Source organism: Rhinolophus sinicus, linkage group LG05, assembly GCF_036562045.2.
Source record: "Rhinolophus sinicus isolate RSC01 linkage group LG05, ASM3656204v1, whole genome shotgun sequence".
In the NCBI taxonomy this organism is placed as follows: domain Eukaryota; kingdom Metazoa; phylum Chordata; class Mammalia; order Chiroptera; family Rhinolophidae; genus Rhinolophus; species Rhinolophus sinicus.
The window spans coordinates 71,350,097-71,377,062 of NC_133755.1; the positions used below are offsets into that span (position 1 = coordinate 71,350,097).

Below are 26,966 nucleotides of genomic sequence, written 5' to 3' on the forward strand. Positions count from 1 at the left end.
TTAAGAAAATATAAGGAAGATAAAATATTTATTGAAAAAATTCTGGGTATTAGTGAACCAGCACAGTTCAAACCTGGTTTGTTTAAAGGTCAACAGTAAATTAATAAGTAGGACAATTGGACTTCTGGGTGAATGGGAACTAGGAATGCTGACTGTACTAAATGTGGCACATGTGCTTTGTGGCCAGGGAGTGGCGTGATTGTGAAGTACACAAGGCCTCATAGCCCCACTTTCTTCAGTTTTTCTGGGGCTCCACACCATTTGGTTTTGTTTTTCTTCTCTATGACCCTGCTGTACCTTTCAGTCTATCACAGTCTTTTGTTTTTTTGTTTGTTTTTGTTTTTGTTTTGTTTTATTCTTTAATAATACTGTGTCAATCACCTGTGTCAATGCTGCCACCCTTCCTGGGGAAAGGAATCTTGTTTTTATCATCTTTTGATGCTCTCCACCTTCCAGCATCAATAAGGCTCTCAATATGTCTGTCATCAAATGAATGGAGCTCCATGGACTTTTTGCTGTGTAAGATTGTATTGGGGGGATGGTAGAAGAGAATAAAGGGGATCAAATATATGGTGATGGAAGGAAAACTGACTCTGGGTGGTGAGCACATGATGTGATATATAGATTACATAGTATTACGGAATTGTACTCTTGAGACCTATGTAATTTTACTAACCATTGTCACCCTAATAAATTTAACTTAAAAGAAAAGAAAAAAGAAAGAAAAAAAGATGTATTGTATAGACCTTTTGAAAGAAATATTTTAATTCAAAGAAAATTATAACAGACCATAGTAAGAGGATATATAAAAGAAACAGCAATGACTAAATGTATATTATATATTATATGTTGGTATATTGAAATTAACCTAGACCCTAAAAATCTTCAGAGAGAGAAGAAAAATGCTGAATATTGATACTATAGTTACATGAAGTCACATTGTGGTTAATACAAAAAGTTAATCATAAATTCAAGACTAAGAATGTCCAGATCATTGTTTAAAAACCCTCACATTAGGCCACACAAACCATTATTGGTGTTTGGAAACAGAGTTTTGTTGTACTTCACAGAGGCTGGCGAGACAAGAGGTCTTACTCCCTTGCTCTGATTTTTACAGTTCCTCGAAGAATGACAGAGAGGTATCAGCCATATGTTTCTCATAATCTTCATAAAATCGCTTGTTCTGAGCTTCAGTGAACTGATTTTTCCAGTCTCCTACGACTCCTAAAAAGAGTGATGTAAAGCACATTCAATGATATGTTCATGAACTTTGACAATTTTGCATTTAGATACTCCCTTTCCTCTCAGTACTTAAATTCCTTGCATAGACATTAGCTCATTGTCCTCCTGACATTGAGTGATAAATGAAACTACAAGTAAGATTACTCCATTTCACACATGAGGTATTTGTAAATAGAAAGCTTTCTTCTGAAACACTTGGGGAGAGGTGGAAATCCAGGTCATGGTTCTCTAATTCTCTGCATTACACTCTTGAGCTCTCTGATCTCTCAGTATTTTCTGCACCCTCAGTACATCTAACATTCCATTTAAGTTACCTGGACCTAATTTTCTTATTTTCTGTTTACAGATCACTGAAGGGCTTATGTGAGTGGCTGCATTCTAGGGACATTATCTGCATCTCCTGTTTGTATGTGTAATTCAGGCAAAATTCATAGTTGAACACACTGAAAATTCTAATTTCCAATCTAAATTATCGTTGCTATTAACCTATAATTAAATTAAAGCAATAGACTCTAAAGCAATGGTAGGGTGGGGTAACTTTGTTTCATGCTTATGCAATAGAGTGTTCAAAAGTTTTTGTTTTTAGCTTCCATAAATAAAAATGATCAGAGAACCTATAGAAAGCTATTTATCCTCCAATTGCCCAATGTTGTCTGATTCACTTAGGCTCTTCAAGCTGTGTAATGTTATTTTCATGTGTGAAGTATAAATTGCTTAATTTTCTAGGGGTAATAAATTATACGATTATATAATTTATCAATTGGCTTACAAGAAAACTAGGTGACTGAGTGACATCAGCAAAATGGTGGAGGACATACCAGCCTTCATTCCCCCACAAAAACCAACTAGACAGCTATCCATGGACACAAATAGCCCTGGGAAGGCTTCAAGAGTCTAATTAAGAACCTGAAGCAACACAGGGGAGCAAAAACAACTCCATACAGAAAAGACTACTAAAGAGATTGGCATAGCTGAGATGTCTGGAGATGTTTAGGAATAAAGAAGAGTGGGGGTTAAAAGTATCAGATACACAGTGGGTGCCATTGTAGTCCCCAGTGGCCTGCTCTGCAGAACACCTGGTAGCCTTTGCCACTGAGGACCTCAACAACCCTGTGACCACCATGGAGTCCCTGTAGCTTTCACAGTGAAAGGCTTCATGGTGTTTGTCAGCATGGACTCCAGTGGCTTGCTTTGTTAGGACTCTGGCAGCTCTCCCCACTGAGATAACCGACAACCACAGTTACCACAGACCCACTAGAGAGGGAGACACTGCTATGTGCCCTCCTTTCTAACAAGGAGCTGCTATTGTACTACACTGACACTGTCAGCTCCACTCATGTCAACTCCATGCATGCACTGGATCCCAGAGCCTCAGCCATGCCATACATGCCCACTCGTGATACCCATGCCCCATGACCACTTCACATGTGCCTACACTCAGGACTCTGGCTCCCTGGCCCCTCTGTGAGCACACAGACCAGAAATCACCAGTGCAGCAACTGCATCTGCACCCCAGGCCCCAGAGCTATAGTCGCTCCACATGTGCTTGCATTCTGGACACTGGCTTTACAACTGTTCTGTCAGTGCCCACATCTAGGGAACTAGAGCAACCACCACAGTAGTGCCAGACCCTGGAGCCATTGTAGCTCTTTGAGGTCGCACACTCTGGACCCTGGTTCCATGGCTGCTTTACCCATGGGAGAAAAGGAGATCAGGAGGACCCCAGCAGCCTTCACCCCTGAAGTTCCAACAGCACATGTTGCTGCTCTGGACACCTACAGTTAGAGCTGTGTCTTCTGCAGACCTCTGCAGTTTTCACTGATGCTCACCTTAGCTGATGGAACTGCACACTGCTGTGTCTTCCCAGGAGGCAGAATTGTTGCAGGCCACCCAGCCAGTGACCCCACACCCACCCATAGGTGAAGGTCTTTCCTCACTGAAACCAAATCACAAAGTCTGGAAGAGGCGATTATGCCATCAAATGTATAGACATTAACACGAGGTTGCAAAAAACATGAAAAATCAAAGGAAAATGACACTGCCAAAGGAACACCATATTTTTTGTTTTTGGCAATAATGGACTCCAAAGAAATGGAGATCTATAAATTTCTAGATCGAGAATTTAAAATAATTATTTCAAGGAAACTCAGCAAGCTACAAGAGAACACAGACAACTCAAGGAAGTCAGGAAAACAATACACGAAAAATCTGAGAATTTCAACACATGGATAGAAATCATAAAAAGAACCAAACAAAAATTATGGAGCTGAAGAATACAATGAATGAAACAAAATAATGCAATAAAGTGTTAATAGTAGATCTGATCAAGCAGAATAAAGAATCTGAGAACTCAAAGACATGCTATTTGAAGTTACCCAGTTAGAAGAACAAAAAGAAAAACAATTAAAAAGAGTAAAGAAAGCCTATGGGATTTATGGGACATCAAGAGGATCCATATATAATTTGTAGGAATTTTATATATGGGTCCTATATCAAGAGGAGAAGAGAGAGAGGGATAAAAGGGCAGAAAGCTTATTTAAAGGTACAGTGGCTGAAAATTCCCAAATCTAGGGAGAAATACAGACATCCAGGGCCATGAAGCTCAAAGGTTCCCAAACAGGTTCAACCCAAAGAGGTCCTCACTGTGACAGATTGTAATCATACTGTCAAAAATCAAAGACAAATAAATTTGAAAACAACAACAGAAAAGAGACTATTCACATACAAGGGAATCCTCATAAGGCTATGAACAGATTTCTCAGCACAAACCTTGCAGGTGAAGAGAGTGAAGTAATATATTCAGAGTGCTGAAAAAAAATACCTCTCAATCAAGAATACATTATTTGACAAGATGTCCTTCAGAAATAAAGGAGAGAAAATACTTTCCCAGGCAAACAAAAGCTGAGGGAGTCTTTCACCACTATGCCTGCCATATAAGAAATGCTAAATGGAGTTTATTAAGCTGAAACAAAAAGGTGCTAATTAGTAATATGAAAATATATGAGGTCTGACAATTAAGTTCGCGAACTCATCCTATTAAAAAGTGCTACACACCTCATTGCTGAATATCACTATGGTTACCTTCTAAGTACTCCCCTTGGGAAGCTATGCACCAATGCCAGTCCCTAGTCCACCCTTCAAAGCAATTTTGGAACACTTTTTCTGGAATGGCCATCAGAGCTGTCATTGTATTATATTACCCTTGATGTCCTGAATGCCATCAAAATGTCTTCCTTTCAATATTTCCTTTACCTTCGGGTAAAGACAGAAGTCATTGGTGGCATGATCAGACAAGTAGGGAGGGTACTCCAATCCAGTTATTTGTTTACTGACTAAAAACTCCCTCATAGACAGTGTCGTTTGAGCTGATGCATTGTTATGATGCAAGAGCATGAATTGTTGGCGAAAAGTTCAGGTCGTCTAACTTTTTCATGCAGCCATTTTAGCACTTCCAAACGGTAAACTTGGCTGTTTGTCCAGTTGGTACAAATTCATAATGAATAATCCCTCTGATATAAAAAAAAGTCAGGAACATCGTTGCAACCAGTTCGTGAACTTAATTGTCAGACCACGTAGATGCAAAATTTTTCAGCAAAATATTAACAAACCAAATTCAACAGCACATTAAAAAAATTGTAAATTATAACCAACTGTGATTTATTCCTGGAATGCAATGATGGTTCAACATATGCAAATCAATCAATATGATACACCATATTAACAAAACAAAGGGAAAAAATCATATGAGCTTCTCAATAGGTTCAGAAAAAGCATCTGACAAAACTCAGCATTCATTTGTGATGAAAAAAAAACAACTCTCAACAATTTAGACATAGAAGGAATGTACTTCAACATAGAAAAGGCCACATAAGACAAGGCCACAGCTAGCATCACATTCAATGGTGAAAAGATGAAAGCTTTTCATCTAAGATCAGGAAGAAGTCAAGGTTGCACTTGTCACTTCTATTCAACATAGTTCTTAAAGTCATAGACAGAGTAAGAAAAAGAAAGTAAAGGCATGGTTATTATTTTAAAAAGTTGAAAGGTAAACTTGGGGTCCAAAATAGTAATGTAGGAAAACCCTGAAACAACCTCCTCCTTTGGACACACTGAATATACATATATATTGAATATAATATATATATATATATATATATATATATATATATATATAATTCCTCCTGAATAACAACTGAGGGTTGACTGAACAGTTTCTGCGTAACAAATGAGAGAGGGACCACATAGAGAAGGGCAGGAGAGATGGAGACAGAGTAATCATGGGAATTCCACTCTAACAGGGCAACCAGCACTAGAGAAGGATATCTTTGAGGGGCCCATGCACAGACTTGCCTGCCTTGGGACACAGTGATAAAACAGTGATTTAAAGGGCATCTAGACTACATGTGAAAAAAAATCAATTTACTAACCCCAAAGCACCTGCCAAATAGGTGGGGAACTGTGGGAATTCTCTGGGATTGGAAGTCAGCAAGTGCCATTATTTATGTTCCTCCTCCACCTAGGTAGCATGATCAGGAGCTCTATCAAGTGCTCTAATTGGCCTGCAAAGCCACAACAGCATACTCCAGGCCAGTTCGCCCCACACCTGCTCCAGACCTGGCGAGCCAGCATGCCCGGGCACCCCTGAGACATGCACTCCAAGACACGTTGGCCCAAGCCCACTTAAGCTCCAGCCAGCTGGCCTGCCAGGTAACTCCTGGCACCACCTGCTTGTCAAAGTCATCTGGCACATGCATTCTACACAGTGTTTGCTCCTACACAAGGCCACTACTTTCAGATCAGGAGAGAAGTAGCTGTTTCGTCTAAATCATAGAAACAAATACAGAAATTCAAACAAAATCAGGAGCAATGGAATATGTTCCAAATGAAAGCACACACATGCGTACACACACACACACACACACACACACACACACAAGAAAAAACATAAATAATCTTAATGAAATGGAAATAAGTAATTTGTGTGATAAAGAAAGAAAAGTCGTGGTCATAAGGATGCTAATTGAACTTAGAAAAACAGGAACACAGTGAGAACTTTAACACAGTGAGAATTTTAACAAAGAGCTTGAAAATACAGAAAAAAAACAATCTTAGCTGAAGAATACAGTAACTGAAATGGAAAAAAGAAACTAGAGACAATCAACAGCAGATTAGATAATTCAGAAGAATGGATTGGTGACCTAGAAGACATAATAGTGGAAATCACCCAATCAGAACGGTAAAAAGAAAAAAATTTTTTTTAAAAATGAGATAGTTTAAGTGAATTCTGAGACATATCATGCATACTAGAATTCTCATTATAGGTGCCGTGAAAGGAGAAGAGAGAGAAAGGGGCAGAAAATTTATTTGAAAATTTTCCTAATCTGGCAAAGGAAAGAGACATCCAGGTCCAGGAAGCACAGAGAGTCTCAAACAAGATGAACCCAAAGAGATGCACACCAAGACATATTATAATTAAAATGGCAAAAACTAAAGACAAATGAGAAATTTGAAGGCAGCAAGAGGAAAACAACTAGTCACAAAGACAATCCCATAATGCTATCAGATGATTTCTCAGCAGATACTTTGCAGGCTAGAAGGGAGTAGAAGGATATATTTAGAGTCCTGAAAGAAAAGGACCTACAATACTCTATTCCACAAGGTTATCATTCAGCATTGAAGGAGAGATAATTTCCTAGACAAGCAAAAACTAAAGAAGTTTATCACCGCTAAATGTTTTACAAGAAATGTTAAAGAGTATTTTTTAAGCAGAAAAGAGTAGGCCATAATCAGAAATAATAAAATATATGAAAGAAAAAAAATCTCATTGGTAAAGGCAAATATACAGTAAATGAAGTAGGTTAGCTACTTAAAAATCTATCACGAATGTTAAAGGACAAAAATAGCAAAATCAACTATAACTACAATAAATAGGTGATACAGAAAACAAAAAGATTTAAATTGACATGAAAAATATAAAGCATAGGAGTGGGGAGTAAAAATATACTGCATTTAGAATGTGCTCAAATGTAAATGACTATCAGATTAAAATAAACATATATATATTCACATATCTAAACTTCATTGAAATCATACCATAAGCTAAAAACCTACAACATATTCACAAACAATAAAGAGACAGGAGGCCAAACATTAAAAAACCTAGCAAACAAGGGAAGAGACTGTGATAAGAAGAAAGGATAAGAAAAACTGCAAAAACAACCAAAAAGCAATTAATAAAATGGCAACAATTACATACTTATCAATAATTAACTTTAAATGTAAATGGACTAAATGCTCCAATTAAAAGACATAGAGTGGTTGAATAAAAAAACAAGACCCATCTATATCCTCTCTATAAGAGACTCATTTCAGATCAAAAGACTGAAAGTGAACAGATGGAAAAAGATATTCCATGCAAACAGAAACAAAAGAAATCTGACGTAGCAATAATCATATCTGACATAATGGATTTTCAAACAAAGACTATAATAAGAGACAAAGTAGGGCATTACATAATGATGAAGGTATCAATTTAAGAGAAGGATATAACATTCATAAATATTTATGTACCCAACATAGGAGCACCTAATATATAAAGCACACATTAACAGACAAAAAGGGAGAAACGGGCAGCAATACAATAATAGTAGGGAACTTTAATACCCCACTTACATCAATGTATAGATCATCCAGACAGAAAATCAATAAAGAAACATTGGCCTTACATGAGAAATTAGGCCAGATGTGGAATTAGAGAGACAAAACAGAAACAGACTCATTGATACAGAATGAATCTGATGTTTGACAGGAGTGAGAGTCGGGTGGTAGGAATGGACGAAAAGCTTAGGGGAAACAGGCGGCACGAGCTTCCAATTATAATAAAGTCAAGCGGATGTAATGTTGTCGATAATATCGTGTATTGTGTATGGTGACAGATGTATGGTCATGTATGCTGACAGATGGTTACTAGACTTATCATGATGATCACATTGTAAAGTATATAAATGTTTGAATCACTGTGTTGTACACCTGAAACTAATATAGTATTGTATGTCAACTATATTTTAATTAAAAAGTTAAAAGATAACAAGTGATGATGTGGCGAAAAAGGAACCCTTGAGTGCTATTGGTAGGAGTGTAATTGGTGCACTCATTATGGAAAACATTATAAAGTTTCCTCAAAAAATTAAAACTAGAGCTACCACTTGATCCCACAATCCCACTTTTGGGTTATAGCCAAAGGAAACAAAATCACTGTCTCAGAGAGATATTTGCATTCCCATATCCATTAATACATTATTCACAATAGCCAAAATATGGCAACAACCTAAATGTCCATTGACAGATGAATGGACAAGGAAATGTAGTATGTATAGTAGAATATTATTCAGCCTTAACAAAGAATGAAATCCTGACATTTGTGATTTGTAACAACACGGAGGAAACTGGAAGGCATTATGCTAAGTGAAACAAGCCAGACACAAAAAGACAAATACTGTGTGATCTCACTTATATGTTGAATCTAAAAAAGTCAAACTCATAGTAACAAAATAGAATGGTGGTTACCAGGGGGAGATGTTGGTCAAAGGATACAGATTTTGTTATAAGATGAATACATTCTGGAGACTAAATGTATATCATGATTATTTTAATTAATAATTATATATTTGAAATTTGCTAAGAGAGTGTATCTCAAGTGTTCTTACTCCCCCACCAAAAAGGGTAACTACCATGTTTCCCCGAAAATAAGACCTAGCCAGACCATCAGCTCTAATGTGTCTTTTGGAGCAAAAATTAATATAAGACCCGGTCTTATTTTACTATTAAACCCGGTCTTATCTAGCATAATACAATATAAGACCGAGTCTTATATTAATTTTTGCTCCAAAAGACGCATTAGAGCTGATGGTCCCGCTAGGTCTTATTTTCAGGGAAACACAGTATATGGGTGATGAATATGTTAATTAGCTTGATTTTGGTAATCATTTCACTATATATATATATATATATATATATATATATATATATAAACATCATGTACACCTTAAATATATACAATTTTTATTTGTTGATCATACTTAAATAAAGCTGGAAAAATAACCCCTAAAACCTCAGAAAAGTGAGCATGTATAGTATATTGCTGTGCATATAAATATATATGCACCTGGTCAAATAGACAAACTTTTTCCAATAAAAAAATGAAAATTAGGTTAATCAATGATCAAATTTTAAAATTTCTTCTTTGAGTCATATGTTTTTGCTTATTTCTTCAAACAAAAGGTACTGGAATATTGTTTTCCATTTTCCTAGAATAATTACAACTTCACAAATTTTGTCTCCGTTAAGGAGTTAGCAGTGTGGTAGCACAGGATGTACTCTGCTTTGTTGGCTGAAGGTCCCAGTTCTGGCCAGGCTCCAACGGCTTACTGTGCCACCTTGGTTTTTTTCCTACGTGAAGGATATTAACTAAGTGACCTGTAAGGCCCCACCCTTCTAGCTCTTAAGGCCAGTGACCTTCTCCATTGTCTTCCAGAATGTATTGAAAGGTGAACACACAATGGAATTTATAGATGATGTAATACAGAATTGTACACCTGAAATCTATGTAATTTTACTAACAATTGTCACCCCAATAAATTAAAAAAAATAAATTAAAAAAACCCCCAAAAAACAGAAAGGAATACTAGCTTCCTGAAGATTAAAGGCTTAATTTGAGAAAGAGATTTTGGTCAAATACATTTTTGGAGCTCTGAGTTAAGCTCTAAGTTAAACAAGTTTCTTCTCAGAAAATGTAATATGCTCATGCTTTTCAAAGGGGGCTGGACATAGTGTGTAGAACTCCCACATTTCTCTGTGAAATGTGTGTTACATGGGCTATCTCTTAGAATAAGGCTTTAAGGAGCTCACTTCAGGAAACACTGCAAATAGTGCTTCACTGAGCTGCAATGTTAGAAAACCATTTATGAATTAATAGCTTCTTTATCTATTATCAGAAGAAAGACAAAGAGCATTACACATCACCTTTTCTCATGAACGGAGAAAGACTATGATTCATTTCAATGTCATTTATGTAGTTGGTCATGGGGTTGTTTTTCATGACAGCAAATGAAGTGTTAACGACAATTTTGTCTAAAACCTCTTCTTTTAGGTTCTTCCCCAGGAATTCCATTACTTTTCTAATTTCACGTTTTGGGTCCTGTGGGAAAGAGTAGAAGAAACATAGAAGATATTTTCTATCTAAGGAAAAAATGTAACAGTTAAACCTTAGAGAATTAAGCCTGGTTAAATCATTTTAAAAACCTGTTCAGTTATGGTTATTATTATATGTAAATTTATGAATGTCAAATCAATAAACATGGCAATTTAAAGTCAATTGTTTTAAAACAATTGTGTTTTATCCTGGGCTAAAGTTATTTGGGAGAACAGGTGGCAGTCTTTCAAAGTAAACAAGACATGTTTCCTCCTTGTGATTGGAGAAACAAACATATGGAGCTCACCTTGCTCTGGCATGATACAGAGAAACTGGTGTGCTCTCCCCTCCCCCGTCCCCCAGGCTTCAGCTTTGATGTCTGGTGACTCTGGATCTGGGCTTACGTATTCTTGACTCTGGGCACATTGGATACACGTGTTTACAGGTGGACCTCGTGAGAGCCTCTTACACTCTGAAATGGGTTCCTGCCTCATCTAAATGTGGTGTGGGAGTTGCCCTGTTTGAAGGTCTCCAGGCCCCTGCTTGTAGGTCTCCTTTCTTTTCCTTGGCAGCTCTGCATCAAGTTTTCATGTCCTTCACAGCCAGCTGCCATTCCCTGTGGCTGTCTCAAACAGGCACAGGGCTGGGGGAAGCAGAGGGCTGCCGACACTTAGGAAAGCTTCAGAGAGCAAGGATGGACCCCAGCCAAATAGATGGAGGGACAGAAGCAATGCATTCTGTCTACCCAGATGGGGAAGAGGAAAGAGTGGCCATGGTTAATGAAGGATATGAACTGATGATCCGTGTCATAAACCAAGCCTTGGAGAACCATGGACCAGCCAGGGGTACACTGTGCTATCAACTTATTTTACATATAAATTTATGAGACAGACTTTGAATCAGAGATTGCACATGCAAAATATGTTACCAATGGAAACTTTTATTTTGAATGACAGACTTTAATATTTTAAGTAAGCGAACAAATCAGAGCAGCTCTATTCTTCCTTACTATTTCTTTCCTGTTAAGAGACCTAATTATTTTCCTTGAAAGTCAGAGCAAATGATGGGGAGAGGTAGATATCCTAGAAGGAGGAACCTGGAGAGCTAAAGAGGGAGCAAACTTGTAGCTCAAACAGGAGACCTCTTCCATGTCTCTGGATGAGGTGGGCATTGGCTGGAGAGTGCAGTGAGGCCTGCAGGAAGAAACAGGCTGCCTCCTGTGGAGTAAGGTAGATACTGTACTGGTACCATGTTTGGAGTTTCGTATGCTACATGGCAAGGTGGTTGGAGAAGTTGAAGTTGGCATGCAAAATACTTTGCATAGATAAACTTTTACATATTACTTTCCTTCATCTCTCTCATGGATTTGTAACTCAGAGAAAAAAATACTGTGAAGTCAAGATTCAAGTATATTTCTTACTTTCATCATTTCTTCATAGAAAAGATAGAGAATGGGGTGACTGTCTTTCTTCTTCCACCAGCCTTTCACATGGTCAAACCAGGACCCCCACATCACTGGAAGGAAAGCACATAGGGATTTGGGCCATGATAAATGAGAGTAGGAAAAGCCAGAGAAGAAAATGAGTTGTTTCCTCAGAATACAAATGGAAGGTGTGGTCAGGGCTACTCTAGAGCAGGAGGACTTACTTTTCACACCGCCCATATGCACTTTCTGCATGACTTTTCTCCCTTTTGGAAGCTGGCAAGACTATTCTCATGCTCTAGAGCCTGCTGGCTTTGAAACCGAGCTCTGCCACAGCTGTGTGACCCTGGACCACTTAGTTATCCTCTCTTAGCCTCCATTTTTGTTTTCTTAATCCTCACCTCTGAAAAAGGGTCAATAATGGTACCTACCTCATATGGTAATATTAGGATGTATTACTTTATTTCGCAGAGCCTACTGTGTGCTCCGCATTGTTCCAAGCACTGGGGATAGAGCACTGGACAAAACAGGTAGAAAACCTACTCTGGAAGTACATAAAATAGGGGAGACAAATTAGATAAATGTGAAATATGTAATATACTAGATCATAACACCTACTAAGGAGAAAATAGTAAATCAGAGAAGGAGAGGGCATTAGTAATAGTCCACCAGTAAAGTATGGAAATATTAGGCTTTTAGTTGCCATTTGATTTTCATAATCCTAAATGACAAAAATTATTATTGCAATAATAATAATTGGGTTTATGTAGGAGGTTAAAATGTTCATAGGCTGGCCAGAGAAGGGCTCTTTGAGACGGCAACGTTGAGTAAAACCCTGAAGAAAGAAAAGGAAAGTGCATTCCTGGGCAGAGGAAGCCAAAAGGTAATGTACTGGTACAAGAGGGTCTGGTGTTTGAGGTATAGCAAGGAGGCCAATGGGACTAGGACAGAGAGAGAGGGGCCGAGGACAGGGACAAAAATGTGAGGGGTAAGGAGGCCCAACCCTGCAGGCCTTCTGGATTACAGGAAGGCTCTGGCTTTGACTCTGAGTGAAATAAGGTGCCATTGGTGGGATCCGAGCAGAGGACCGAGGTGGTCTGACTTCCCTTTTAACAGAATCGCCCTGGTTTCTGTGTTGAAAATAGACTGTAGCTTGGCAAGGTCAGAAGTTGGGTGACAGGGCAGGGACTATTCATTTATTCAGGGAAGATATGGTGGTAGCTTGGACCATGGTGGTCGAAAAAGTGTTGATGATTGGTAGGATTCTGGATATATTCTGAAGTTAGACACATTTGCTGATGGGTTGGATGGAGTGTATGAGAAAGACGCTCAAGGTAGATTCAAGATTTTAGGCCTGAGCAACTTAAACGACTGAGACACAGTTAACCAAGACGTGGAAACCTCCAGGAGGAGAAGGTTTTCGAGGAGAGACAGGAACTTGGATTTGGACATGTGAGGTCTAAGATGCTGCACAGACATCCAAGTGGAGATGCCAGCCAGGCAGCTAAGTCCATGCACCCAGAGCACAGGCCCAAGGCCAGGAATAGAAATGTAAATCTGGGGTCATCAGCAGGTAGATGACATTTGAAGCCACGAGATGATTGAGATAGCCCCAAATCTGCTTCGTCAGGATTTCCTCTGTGTGTGTGTATGTGTGTGTGTGGGGTGGGGTGGGGTGGGTGGGGTAGAGAAGTATCCTTCAAGGGTTTGACTTCTAAGCTTTCTTCATGGGTGTACAACTTACCTCACACAGGACAAGGAGTTGAAACTACACTCAGCTCTAGAAAAATCTATCTATGTATCAGTCCATCACAAGCCCCATGCTCTCAATTTGTTCAACTAGGTCACTTCCTTGTGGCTTACTCTTTGTCTAAAGCCATCTGACATCATTTTTAGAACATCCACAATGAAATTTATTGAAGACATTAAAGCAGTAAAAATACCCCAGTGTACAAATGGATCGTTCTCAAAATGTATGTTATAAGGAGCAAATTGCAATAATAATTTTTGTCATTTAGGATTATGAAAATCAAATGGCAACTAAAAGCCTAATATTTCCATACTTTACTGGTGGACTATTACTAATTGAAAGGAATACTTTATCAAATTTATTCATAATTATTTTAGAAGAATAGGACTTAAATATATGAGAACTGTAGAGGACAATTATTTCTCAGTAGGATAATATAAATAATTAGCAAAAAGGGATTCAGTTATAAATTTTGAACTTAAATAATCAAATCCCTTAATGTAAATGTTTAGGTTTTAATCATGCAAAAGTGCCAACTCAATTTTATAGTGCAAACCGATGTGAAATTATATTTATATTGTACCTATCAAAAGGTGTAACATTGAAAAGGTTTGCTTGAATTACTTTTACTAACTTTTGAAAAATCTTTTTCTTATGAAAGTATTCAAATATACACAGAAGTAAAGGGGATAGTATAATGAACTTCCATGAACCCATTACCCAGCTTGAACAATTTAATCACTTTTTAATATTCTTTAGGCATTTTTAGGAGAAGGGTTAGTGCATTAAAAGCTCTAGTAGTATTTGAGATTTGGAACAACTTCAAGAAACTGTGGTAACTTGATTTTGACACTGGAAGCATGACTGCAAGGCCATACGTTTCTGTATATGACAATTTGTGGTCACAAAGCACGACGGGTTACCATATCACCAACTTATGATGGTCATGGTTGGAAAACTTTCTCATGCACAACTCCTTTCTTTCCAGTTAAACATGTAGGCAATTGGGAAGACTTTAGTATGGCAGCCAAGCACACAGGATTTGAGCTTAACTAGACTTGTCGATATTACCTAGGCCCTACTCTTACAAACAGGGTAACCATAAGTTACTCAAACTCACTGAGTTTCAATTTCATCACTTGTAAATTATGGATATTATTACCATGCTTTAAAGATTTAACAAGTGAAGGCATGTAAAACAGCATAAGCTCAGAGTTGGAATCTTCTCGTATTATAGCTGGTTTCCTTTTATTGACTTTTTTTCAGAAGATATATGGTCATTGGAAGCAGATCCACTGACCTCTGATGATAGGTAGCCAGGGCTATGCCACATCTCTCAGGGATGTTACCTTTTATCCTCCCCTTCCCACCCCCACCCCCCCAAAAAAATCAGAGCTCATTCTGTGGATGAATTTTATGGGGGGAATTTTCTAGAAAGGAAAATTTTATCTAAAGAACAGAATAAATGAACAAACTAATCAGAAATAGATTCATAGACACGGAGAACAAACTGATGGCTGCTAGATGGCAGGGGTGTTGGAGGAGGGGTGAGAAAGGTGAAAGGATTAGGAAGCACAAATGGGTAGTTACAAAATAGTCATAGGGATGTGAAGTGCAGTATGGGGAATACAGTGAAAATTCTGTAAAACTGCATGTGGTGTCAGATGGGAGCTGGATTTGATGGGGGATCACTTAATAAGTTGTATGGATGCCTGACCACTATGCTGTACACCTGAAACTAATATAAAATAATATTGAATGTCAACACTCCATGCCACATGTACTTCTGGTACGGCAATTTCTGTCAAATAAAAACATCAGTGTTTCCTCATCCACCTTATTCACCGGATCTGGCACCGTGTGACTTCTGGCCCTTCCCCAAAGTCAAAATGACCATGAAAGGAAAATGTTTTGATTCGATTCAAGACATCGAGGCAGCCACGACAGTGCAACTAAAGACAATCACAAAAGAGGACTTCCAGAACTACTTCAGAAAGTGGCAAGAACAATGGGGTAAGTGTGTTTGAAGTGGGGGGGGGGGTATTTTGAGGGGGAATAATGGCAATGTGTCTTTTACTGTAATAATTTTTTTAAATTTAAGCATTCACCATATCTGTTGATATCTATCTATCTATCTATCTATCTATCTATCTATCTATCTATCTATCTATCTATCTCTCTATCTCTCTATCTTCATAGGATGTGAAGTACAGCATAGAGAATACCAATCAATGGTATTGTAATAGCTGTGTATGATGTCAGGTGGGTAGTAGATTTGCTGGGGTTATCACTTTGTGAGAGGTGTAAATGTCTAATCATGTTGTTTTGTACACTTGAAATTAATAATAAAACTAACTAAATAAAAAAATATATATTTTTTCCATTTATAAAAAGAAAGAAAAGAACATTTTATGGGGCAATATTATCCTCTGCAGACATAGGTGAAGACTGGTTCCTTCCATTAGGCTTACCTTTTCCTGACATGAATGTTTCAAAGTACTCATCCCAGCTTCCTGGGTCAGGAAGTCCTTTGTTCATCTTTTGAAAATAGTAGTAAGACACCATGTTATCCTTGGCATTCCTTGCCACATATATTATCTAAAGTGGTCAGAAGAAATGGAAAAAACAGAATGTAAATGGTAAAAGGATTTAGAAATTGGGCATTTAATGTACCCAGCGTCTGTCTATGTTCATAGTAACTGAGTCCTAAAGGTCACGGATATGTCTTTACTCTCTTCTACTCATCATCCAGCAGCCAGTATAATCCTGTAAACATGCAGATCTGATCAGCTTGCTCCCTTGTATAAAACTTTTCAATATCTCTACATTGCTCTTAGGATTAAGTTAAAAACTCTTGACCTGGTGTACAAGGCCCTGCATGATCTAGCCCTCAACTAGCTCTTCAGTTTCCTCTTGCTCCTGCCCACAGGTCACACTTATTATCCCTCCTTCTGCAGTAGCACTTTATTTTGAGGTTCTCTAACCTTTCTGGCCATCCTTTTTCAGTGCGTCCTGTTCTGCCATTCTTCACATAAATCAGGAGGTCTTAAACTGATGAACATCAAGAGGACTGTGCCTCTACATAAAATAATATGCAAAGGTGTGTGTAGATGTGCACTTTGCCAGAACTGGAGACATGAGTTCCTTTAGATTTTCATAGGGTTTGTGATCACTAAAAGTTTAAAAACTTTCATTTCAGTGTTGGCTCTTTTTAGAGCTCTGCCTGGGGCCTACATTTATTCTCATTTTGTTCACTTTTCCTGTTTTGTTTTTTGCCAGCTTCTTCCACTGCTGTATATTTTATATATCTATGACAAATTTGTTCCTAATACATGCTATTGTCCTAAGCTATATACTCATATATCTCTACCTGAATGACCTACAGGCAGTTCACATTCAACGGGCTCAAAATTCAATTCATCTTCAGATAAACTTACTCTTCCTCCTTCATTCCTTTTTTTCCATTAATGGTACCACCATCAAACAATTAAAATCACAAAATCATACTAGATGCTTCTTTTTCCACCTTGTCCAAACCAATCCTTGACCAAGTCCTATAGATTCTGTCTGTTCTGTACATTTGGAATTCATCTCCTCACTGCCGCTTTTTTAATATTTTAACTTACGTTTAAAATTAAATTTATTGGGGTAACATTGGTTAATGACATTATATAAATTTCAGGTGTACAACATCTGTATAATTTATTGTATGCTCACTTCCTAAAGTCTAATTTCCTTCTATCACAATATATTTGACGCCCTTTGCCCTCTGTGTCCTAATTTGAGTCTTCTTAATTCTTTTGCTGGACTATTGCCAACATTTCCCCATTAATATCTTGCTTTCAGTCTTGCCCCAGTTCTGTTCATCCCTCCGCACCATCATGTCCCCAGGGGACCTTTTCTAAAATGTAAATGGGATCATTTCACTTCCTTGTCTAAATTTCTCTATGAGACCCAAGTAGCCTATAAGATAAAGTCCAAACATTTGGCATGATGATGAGGTCCTTCACTTCTGGCTCCTGCCTATCTTTCAGGCTTCATTTCTGGCCTTGCATGTATTTTCTTAAGCATAAGAGTCATGGCTTCTGCTCTTCTGGTAAACAGCAATGCTCTTCCCTCCCTTATCACTTGGCAATTTCCTATTTACTCCTCATGACCCCACTCCTCTATCACCCAGTAACCCTCCTTGTCAAGGAGTTATGTACTTCTCCTCTCTGCTCTGAGAACATCTTACCCAGCTCTGCATTATTGTGCTTTACTGTTAACCCCCACCCAGACCTGGCTCTATTTATAAGTGCCTGTGATAAGGGGCTAATACCCAAAATATATATAAGGAACGTATACAACTTAACAACAACAAAACAATCCAATCAAAAAATGGGCAGAGGACCTGAAGAGACATTTCTCCAAACAGGACATACAGATGGCCAATAGACATATGAAAAGATGCTCAACATCACTAATCATCAGAGAAATGCAAATCAAAACCACAATGAGCTATCACCTCACACACCAGTTAGAATGGCTATCATCAACAAGACAGATACAGTGTTTCCCCTAAAATAAGACCTAGCCAGACAATAGCTCTAATGTGCCTTTTGGAGCAAAAATTAATGTAAGACTCGGTCTTATCTTACTGTAATATAAGACCCGGTCTTATATAATACAATATAAGACCGGGTCTTATATTAATTTTTGCTTTAAAAGATGCATTAGAGCTTATTGTCTGGCTAGATCTTATTTTCAGGGAAACACAGTAATAACAAGTGTTGGAGAGGCTGTGGAGAAAAATGAACCCTCATACATTATTGGTGGGAATGCCGATTGGTGCAGCTGCTATGGAAGGCAGTGTAGAGGTTCCTCAAAAAATTAAGAATAGAATTACTATATGACCCAGCAATCCCTCTCCTGGGCATCTACCCCAAAAATCAGAAAACATTTATCCGAAAAGACGTATGTGCTCCAATGTTCATTACAGCTTTATTTATTGTGGCCAAGACATGGAAACAACCAAAGTGTCCTTCGATAAATGATTGGATAAAGAAGATATGGTATATATACACAATGCAATACTATTCTGCAGTAAGAAAAGATGAAATAGTACCATTTGCGACAACATGAATCGATCTTGAGATTATTATGCTAAGTGAAATAAGTCAGACAGAAAAAGTAGAGAACCATATGATTTCACTGATATGTGGGCTATAAAACTGAAAGCAACAAAGGAACAAGACAAACAAATAAAGAAACAAAAACTCATAGACACAGACAATACTTTAGTGGTTATCAGAGGGTAAAGGGGGAGGGGAGTGGTAGATGAGGGTAAAAGGGATCAAACATATGGTGATGGATGGAGAACTGACTCTGGAGGTTAATACACAACATGATGTATAGAGGATGTATTACAGAATTGTACACTTGAAACCTATGTAACTGTACTAAGCATTGTCACCCCAATAAACTTTAATTAAAAAAAAAAGAAATATATTGACATTTGTCTTTAGTCATTATTTTTCTCACTCTGGACCAAGATCTACATAGGAACATATGCTAGGTCTGCAAGGTAGAGTGATTAAGGCTCTGGATACACTCTAGAGAACCAGGGATGGTATAAAGTGTGGATCTTGACAGGACTGACAAAAGGTACAGAATTGTCTCATGGAAAGAGAAGGTCAGGGTCTTCTTTAACTAAGTGCCAAGGGCCCCTCTGCAGTATCTCCCGGTAGGTTAGCACTTCTTTAGACTACAAGGCAATAAATGGTTTCTTGGGGCTCTGAAAGAGTTGAAATGAATTCTTTAATGACCAACTCAAGATGTGTGTGAACACCCATATGCACCCCTATGGGCTTCAAACTGGAAAATAATATTTTATGTTTACAAAGTTTGGACAAAATAATTTGTTTTTTATCAGGTCTCAGACAGATTAGAACTTATAGGCACACTTAGATGCTTGAAAGAGGCAGTTTAGCTACAAGGCAAATAAAGTGAGAGGATAGTGGAGCACATGGTTTTTAAGAAGAAATCATCTGATCACTTAAATAAATACTCATTACCTTAAGGCTAGCAGCAGGCCAGCTCTGCATAAGCTTAGGAAGGCTGCTATCATTGTAGGAGGCTTAGAGTGGGCAGCGTAAGGTAGTGGAAAGATCATGGGCCGTCAGGTCAGGAAGATTTGGATTTGCAGCCCATCTCTTCCACCTTCCAGTGTTTATCATTGGACAAGTTGTGTAACATCTGTGAGCTGCCACGTGCTTATCTGCACCTAACCCCTCGTAGCATCACTGAGGGACTGAGGGTGATCAGAACCAAGACTAATAGACGTCAGTCCTCTCCCTATTCTCAGTGTAGGTGTGTACTGAGCCCATGCTGATCAATGAGAGATGAAGAACATGGAAGATGACCTCAGGTCCCGTGATCTATCTATTCCTTGGTGTAACACGGGGGTGACTGGACAATGGTTCTAACACAACATTCTTATGAAAAAAATTCATTTCTGAATATTTTCTGCTTCAAACTTACCTTACAGTTTTTTTCCCAGAAGGATGGAGGCAGTAGTTGAATGGGAAGATGAGTTTTCAGCGTCCTCGGTGAAGGCATTGCATTAGCTTCATCAATTCCTGAAAAACTGTTCTGGCTTATTCTTTAGTCTTTAAAAAGTTTTTATTTTTATTTTTTTAAAGAATATTCTTTTTTTTTTTTTTTTAACTTTTATTCATTTGTGTTTTTCCAGGACCCGTCAGCTCCAAGTCAAGTAATTTTTCAATCTAGTTGCAGGGGGTGCAGCTCACAGTGGCCCATGTGGGGATCGAACTGGCAACCTTGTTGTTAAGAGCTCAAACCAACTGAGCTAACCGGCTGCCCCAAGTTTTTATTTTTTATGCAATAGATCTTGTCAGTTGTTTATTTTTTTCCACTTAAACTTTTGGATTTTGTGTCATGTTTAGCTTTTCTTCACTCTTAGATGATTAAAACATTCTTCCTTGTTTTCTTTAAGTACTTAGTACTTTATGTTTCATTTTATATGTTAAAATCTTATACACACTGGCTTTCACTTGGTATCTTTTTTACTATTGAGTCTCCCTTTCCATTTCTCATGCCATTAATCTTCAGTAATTACAGCACTACCACTCAGCATCAGGGTTTGTTGACACAAATACAAATGAGGACACTGAGACCATGTGAAAGGTTATGCATTGATCACCTAGATGATCCAGAGCCTGCCTACATTTTATTGCTAAATTACCATTCAAATAAAATAATAATTAAGAAATTGTTGTAGAAGTCTTGAGGATTCCCACAGATATCTTCACAGATCAAACCCAAATTACTGAGTGTAGCCTAGAACACTTTTCAATATTGTTCCCAGTTATTTTTAACCCTCATTTTTGTCACTTTTCTCTGGTTTGACACTGAGCAGTTTTGAAAACATGGTGAATGTTAGACTAGTTAAAAAAAAAAAGAAAGAAAAAAACCCAATGAGCATTAATTTGTTAATTCACTTTCCAAAGATGAGTTCATAAGACAGTTGTTTTAGGTTGGATTCTAATGGGTTTCTATAGAAACAGTGTCATTAGACATGACCAGGTTCTCATGCTGGTCCACCACAGTCTATTTAACTCCATCCTATACCTCAGATCCGTATATCTGGAGTCATCCCTACAGGATACACACACACACACACACACACACACACACACACACCTTAGTTGTTAAGAGCATGAACTTTAGAAACAGAATTCTCAAGTTCAAATCTGACTCAGTTACCTATTAGTTGTGGACCTTGAGCAAATCATGACCTATCTGTGTCTCTGCTTCTTCATCTGTTACATGGGTATAAAATAGTAGCTACCTCACAAGCATGTTGTGAAGACTAAATGCATTAATACATGGAATGTGTTTAGAATAATGCCTGCCATATGATAAGAGCTATAAAAATCTTAGCTGTGGCTATACCATGTATTATTTTTCCATGGAAAGTACATCGTAAATTCTAACTTTGAACACTGGTGTCCTTGGTGCCAGGCTTCTTTGATGTTCACACTTATAACTCATTGGGGGAGGACTAGATAGGTATTTCTTGGCACTTGTAACTCATTGCCACTTCATTAAATATAGAGATAGTATCCCTATTGTTAAGAATTAGGGCTAACTATGTTTTTAAGTCAAGGAACCTACTTAGATTTTCACAAGAAAAGATAACTTTCATTCAGTATTTAGAATTGGGAACCAAAGAAAGCTTTTTGTTTTGGTGTGGTTTTTTTTTTTGGTGTTTTTTTTTTTCAGTTTGTTGTAGACTTTCAGACTCTCCACTCCCAAATTGTCCATCTCTATGTGAAGATTATGATTTTTAAACTGGAGACTTACCAGAGTTTATTACTCTTACCCACTCCAGGAAAGGTTGTCGAAGGTGAATGGGAGCCCGTCTGCTGTTCTCAATGTCTCCATTGTTTTGTATCAGATCTACAATTTCTTGTGTCCAAGTAGTTCCTGAAAGAAAGTAGAATAAAGAACTAAGGAACTGATTATTAATTTTCTGCAACTTACAATTCAGAAACATGCTACAGAAAGAATTAACATGTCTGTCAACACTTCACTTATGTCACTTACTAAATTGAATTGAAACCAACTATTAAGATTATCTTCTCCTCACCAGAAAGTTTAAGGGAAGAAATGTGACATTCATTTTTATCTTGCAATGATGTACTTTTAAAAATATGAATATGCATTGGTATTTCTAGATAATTATAACATAAATAATGATTACATGTAACAATGATTACGTGTAACAATATGGGCTAATTAAAAATATTGCCATTTGAGAAAAATCACAGAAATTCCTAATCACTCACTTTTATCATTAAGCCCTTGCTGCTAATAAATAATCTTGTTTCCCTCCTCTGTTAACTTTTTATAGAACCAAGGAATTAATCCAATATGAAAAAGGAAGAAAATGTGAAAAGGAAAACTAAGAATTGCAAATAATCCACAAGGTGGAAGAATCTAGATTGAATTTCTGTTTAAAAAGCAAAGAAAGACTCAATGTAATATTAAACAATGATGTCTACAAAAAAGTTGAATTGGTTTTAAGTGGAAAAATAATCTTTGCTACATTTGCTGCATTCTCTCTATGGCCTCATCTAATATCTCCTTCGTGATTCTCCAGGCAGGGGAAGTCCCTCTCAGCCCTGAATGACCTAGGCTTCTATAGTGTTTAGCCTCCCAGAAAGTCTTTCCCTGTTGGCTTCTGGGACAGTTGGCCGACCTGGTCTTGTTTCTCTGGAAGGAAGCATGGTGGCTGGATGTGTGTGTGGTTGTGGAATCAGATGGACTCCAGTCCTATGTCTGTGAAGCATGAGTTGGGTGGTTTTGGATAGATTATTTAAATCCACTGACATTAATTAGTCTCTTGTGCTCTGAGAATTAGAAAATAGGCAGAATCCTACTTACAGTAGGTGCTAAATGAACATTTTAATTTTTTGCCTGTGTTAGTGCTAGTTTACTTGGAGGGCCAAAGCCAGTACATGTGAGACCATCTTGCTCAGGTAACCCTTGGGGAGGAAGATGCCATTCTTGTCAGGGTTCCCTCATGCCAGTGTCCTGTGGTCCTGGTTCCCCTATCCTTAGTACCTTGATGATGGTCCCTGGGTGTAGTCCCATGGCTTGTCTTCTAGACTATAGTCTGGTATGAAATCTGTTCAGTTCCTGGTTGGTTCCTGCTATGAATTAAAACCAATTTCTCCTTCTGCCCTCCTAGAATAAGAATTAGCTTCATCCCTGATAGTTTTGTTGCCTCCTTGTCAATTTATTGTCCTAACTTCATAATGTTTGGTTCAGCCCAATCCAGGCTGTTCTGGAGCAGCAGAGAGATCCTTCTTCACATAGGCTGGCTCTGATTCCTTCCCTGCATTCTGAGGGTGCCCGAGCCTCTCAAAGGAAGTGTCCTCTACATGCAGACACCACCTCTAGACTTGGCTTTGCTGTTGCAGTTACTGTGAGCATCTCAGGAAACTCATGCTCCCTCAGGGGTTGGTCCAGGCCATCCAATGGCTTCTGCCAGGCCTCCTTGCCTCCACTCAAGACTTGTCTTGCAACCTACGTAGCTTGTTGTCAGGGGACCTCACATCATGATTCACATTCATCAGTAACTAACCCCTCTAGTCCCAGGAGAGCTGAAACCCACTAGTCCATGCTCCTAGAGTCATCACTACTGCCTGACTTCCAGTGCAAGCTGATATCTGCCCTTTTGTGGACTCCCTCTGCTAGCGGCAACTTCTCCAATATGGATGCTGACCTGAACAGAATCTCAGCAAGTTATGACTTGGCTCAGGCAAACTGTGGCTAAAGTTATGCCCTAGAGCCACATATGGAGGATTGTAAAGGGTGTAGGATGTGCCACCCAATTTTCCCTTCTAAATGGAAGGGTTTATTCTCCCAGCTGCTGGGGGTACTGCTGGCAGACAGCCCTTAGCTATTCACCTCTCTCCAGGACCAAAATCATGTCCCTTTCCTGAAGTGGCCTGTGTTCAGTGACTGGCTGGCACCCACTCCTCTCACCCCAACTGGAATGGCACCCTTTCTAAAGGGCCATCTCAGCTTCAGAGCATACCATTGGGGTTGGACGAGGCTTTTGCTGAGACTGAGTTGAAGCTCAACCTCTTCCTCTGCTCAATCCTGCTTCCTCCCTTCCCTTCTAGAAAAGTGATTCCAAGATCACTCTCTGGTAAACATCCCACATACTTATTTCTCACTCAGGTCTGATTCCTGAGGGGCGCAACCTTTGACATGGACAAAAAAGAGGCTGATTTGGGAGTGAGAATCATGATTTAGGATTATATCAGGCTGACTTAGATAGTAGCATATGGGAGCCTAGAATCTTATGTGATCTTATGTAGAAGTCAGGTCTTTATAGAAGTAATAAGGTTAAAATGACATCATTAGTGTGGGCCCTAATCCAATATGACTGGTATTCTTATAAAAAGGGGAAATTGGAGACAGATACACATACAGGTTGAACACTATGTGAACACGAAGATGACCGTCTGCAAGCCAAGGAGAGAGGCCTGGAACATATCCCTTCCTCATAATCCTCAGAAAGAACCAACCCCGAAGACTTGATATCTGGCTTCCAACCTCCAGCACTGTGAGACAATAAATTTCTGTTGTTTAAGCCACCCAGGTTGTGGTACTGTGTTGTAGTAGTACTAGCAAACTAACACACTCCTTGTATAATAGTCACAGTAGTTCAGAGTTTCTTCACTATACTTTCCTTAATTTAAATTAGGACCTGCCAATATACTTTTATTACCCATACCATGTTTCCTTCTTAGCCTTTAGCGCACGTTGTAATCAAAGATCTGTGTAATGATCTGCTTAATGGTTTAGCGTTTTTTTCCCAGATTGGACTGTAAGTGCCAGCAGGGCAAAGATAATGAACATTTTGTCTGTAACTATGCCTGGTGTTAGTCTCTGGTGTTTAGAAGATTCTTGATAAATTAATACTGAATGAAAGAAGAAAATGATAAGCATGGATGTTTTGACCTGTAAAATCCATTTTGGCTAGTTATGTATTTTTAATAAGTCAACTATTCTACCTCCAAAAAAAACCTTATAATTTTATGGAAAAAAATTTCAGATCCTTTGCCTTTCTATGTGATGTACAGACAAGGAAACTGCTTTCCTCCACCCTTTAACTTAACTGCATTGTCCTAAAAGGAGCTGGTGTATATTCTGACTTCCGTTTCCTCCTTTTCATGTCTATGTATGAGTACATACCTGCTTTGGGATAGGAAGCAATGAGGAGGTCATCAGGCTTGGCTTGAAAGTTCCAGACTTTATCCCAGTTGTTACACATATTCTTCTCTAGAACAACCCCATCTACTTGGGAAACTTCTCTTGGGGGTATCAATGTCCATTCCAACTCCTTTGTCTCCTCTACTTTATCCTTAGCCATTCCCTCCATCTTGGTCTTGGGCACCAGCAGGGGAAAATGAAAAGTAAATGGAAGTTAGGTTCACACAGATTTTATATCCTCTATGCCTTGGGCACAGAGCTCTTGCCACTTATTATAGGTATGTATGCCCAGGCAAACTAAGTGAGGTCATTTGCATGGCTCTGTATACCCTGAGCGAAACTGGCACAAAATCCTAACATTGTACCAGAAGAGGCCTTCCTGATGGCAGAGCTTTGGCACTGCCCCACCTTGGTGCTGTTAGAAGAAACAACAGTGGAAAGGTGGCTCAGCCAAGGGGCCTACCCCAATTCTGAAGGTCATTTCCTGGTCCTGTGGTTACCCACAAAGATGGGGAATTGAGAGGCGTCACTGAAGGAAGATCTGGAGCAAGTTTCCAGGAACCTCCCTTCTGTCCTCCCTCTCTTTGTCTGGAGTTAGTGATTCTGTGCTCTGAGCTTGGTCATCCATGGCTATTTGGAGGAACACCTTCCCCAGACTGAGCAGAACTGAGCTGCTGTTAACACGTCATATGTTAGAGGCACATGTTAATGTCACTAGCTGGGACAGTTCAGCTTGGAATGCCATTCCAACTTCCAAGGCTGAATTAGAGAGTTTCTTAATTTTCAGGGCTCTGTTCTTTTCTATAAATGTGAGGTTAGATTGTAATATTTGATGTCTATTGCCAGAAAGAGTACTTTTTTAAATCAAGGCATAATTAACATACAGTTAAATGCACAAACCTTAAGTTTACATCTTGATGAATTTTCACTTATATGCACACCCATGTAACTATCACCCAGATCAAGATACAGAACATCTCCATTACCTCAGAAAGTTTCCTCTTGCCTCTTCAAAGTCAATTCCTCACCACTAACACCTGCCCAAGGCAAGCAGTGTTCTGACTTTTATCACCATAAATAAGGATTGCTTATTCTTGAACTTCATACATTGGCCTCATACCATCATGTACCCCTTTGTGTCTGGCTTCATTTTTTTCAACCTAGTGTTTTTGACACTCATGGATACAGTTGCAAGTGTCAGTAGTTTATTTATTCTACTGCTATACACTATATCACCGAATAAATACACTGCAACTACTTTTCTTTTGATGGATATATGGGCTGATTCTAGTTTGGGATGATTATGAATAAGGTTTCTATGAGATTTTTGTACTTTCTTTCTGTGTGTGGACATATGCACTCGTTTCTCTTGGATGGTAGCCTAGAATCTGAACTGCTCAGTCATAGACATGTGTAACTTGAGTAGAAACTGCCAGTTTGCTAATGCATAGTTAAGGACACAGCTTAATGATGTCAAAAGACCCACTTGACCATTTGTCTGAATGACTTCCAAGAGCATTTTCTGAACCTGAGAGTCTGACAATGTGGGAGGAATGGAAGTCTTTTATTTA

General features: G+C 38.5%; 1 protein-coding gene across 1 annotated transcript; it reads right to left on the bottom strand.

Moving 5' to 3' along the window:
• Nucleotides 1–1,111: 1,111 nt before the first annotated feature.
• LOC109458226 (sulfotransferase 1C4) lies at nucleotides 1,112–25,555 on the bottom strand. Its single transcript, XM_019751679.2, has 7 exons — nucleotides 25,378–25,555; nucleotides 21,970–22,092; nucleotides 20,125–20,222; nucleotides 16,077–16,203; nucleotides 11,853–11,947; nucleotides 10,264–10,438; nucleotides 1,112–1,224 (listed from the first exon to the last, which is right to left on the bottom strand). Exons 1-7 carry the CDS (start codon nucleotides 25,553–25,555, stop codon nucleotides 1,112–1,114), a joined length of 909 nt encoding a protein of 302 aa, XP_019607238.2.
• Nucleotides 25,556–26,966: the final 1,411 nt, after the last annotated feature.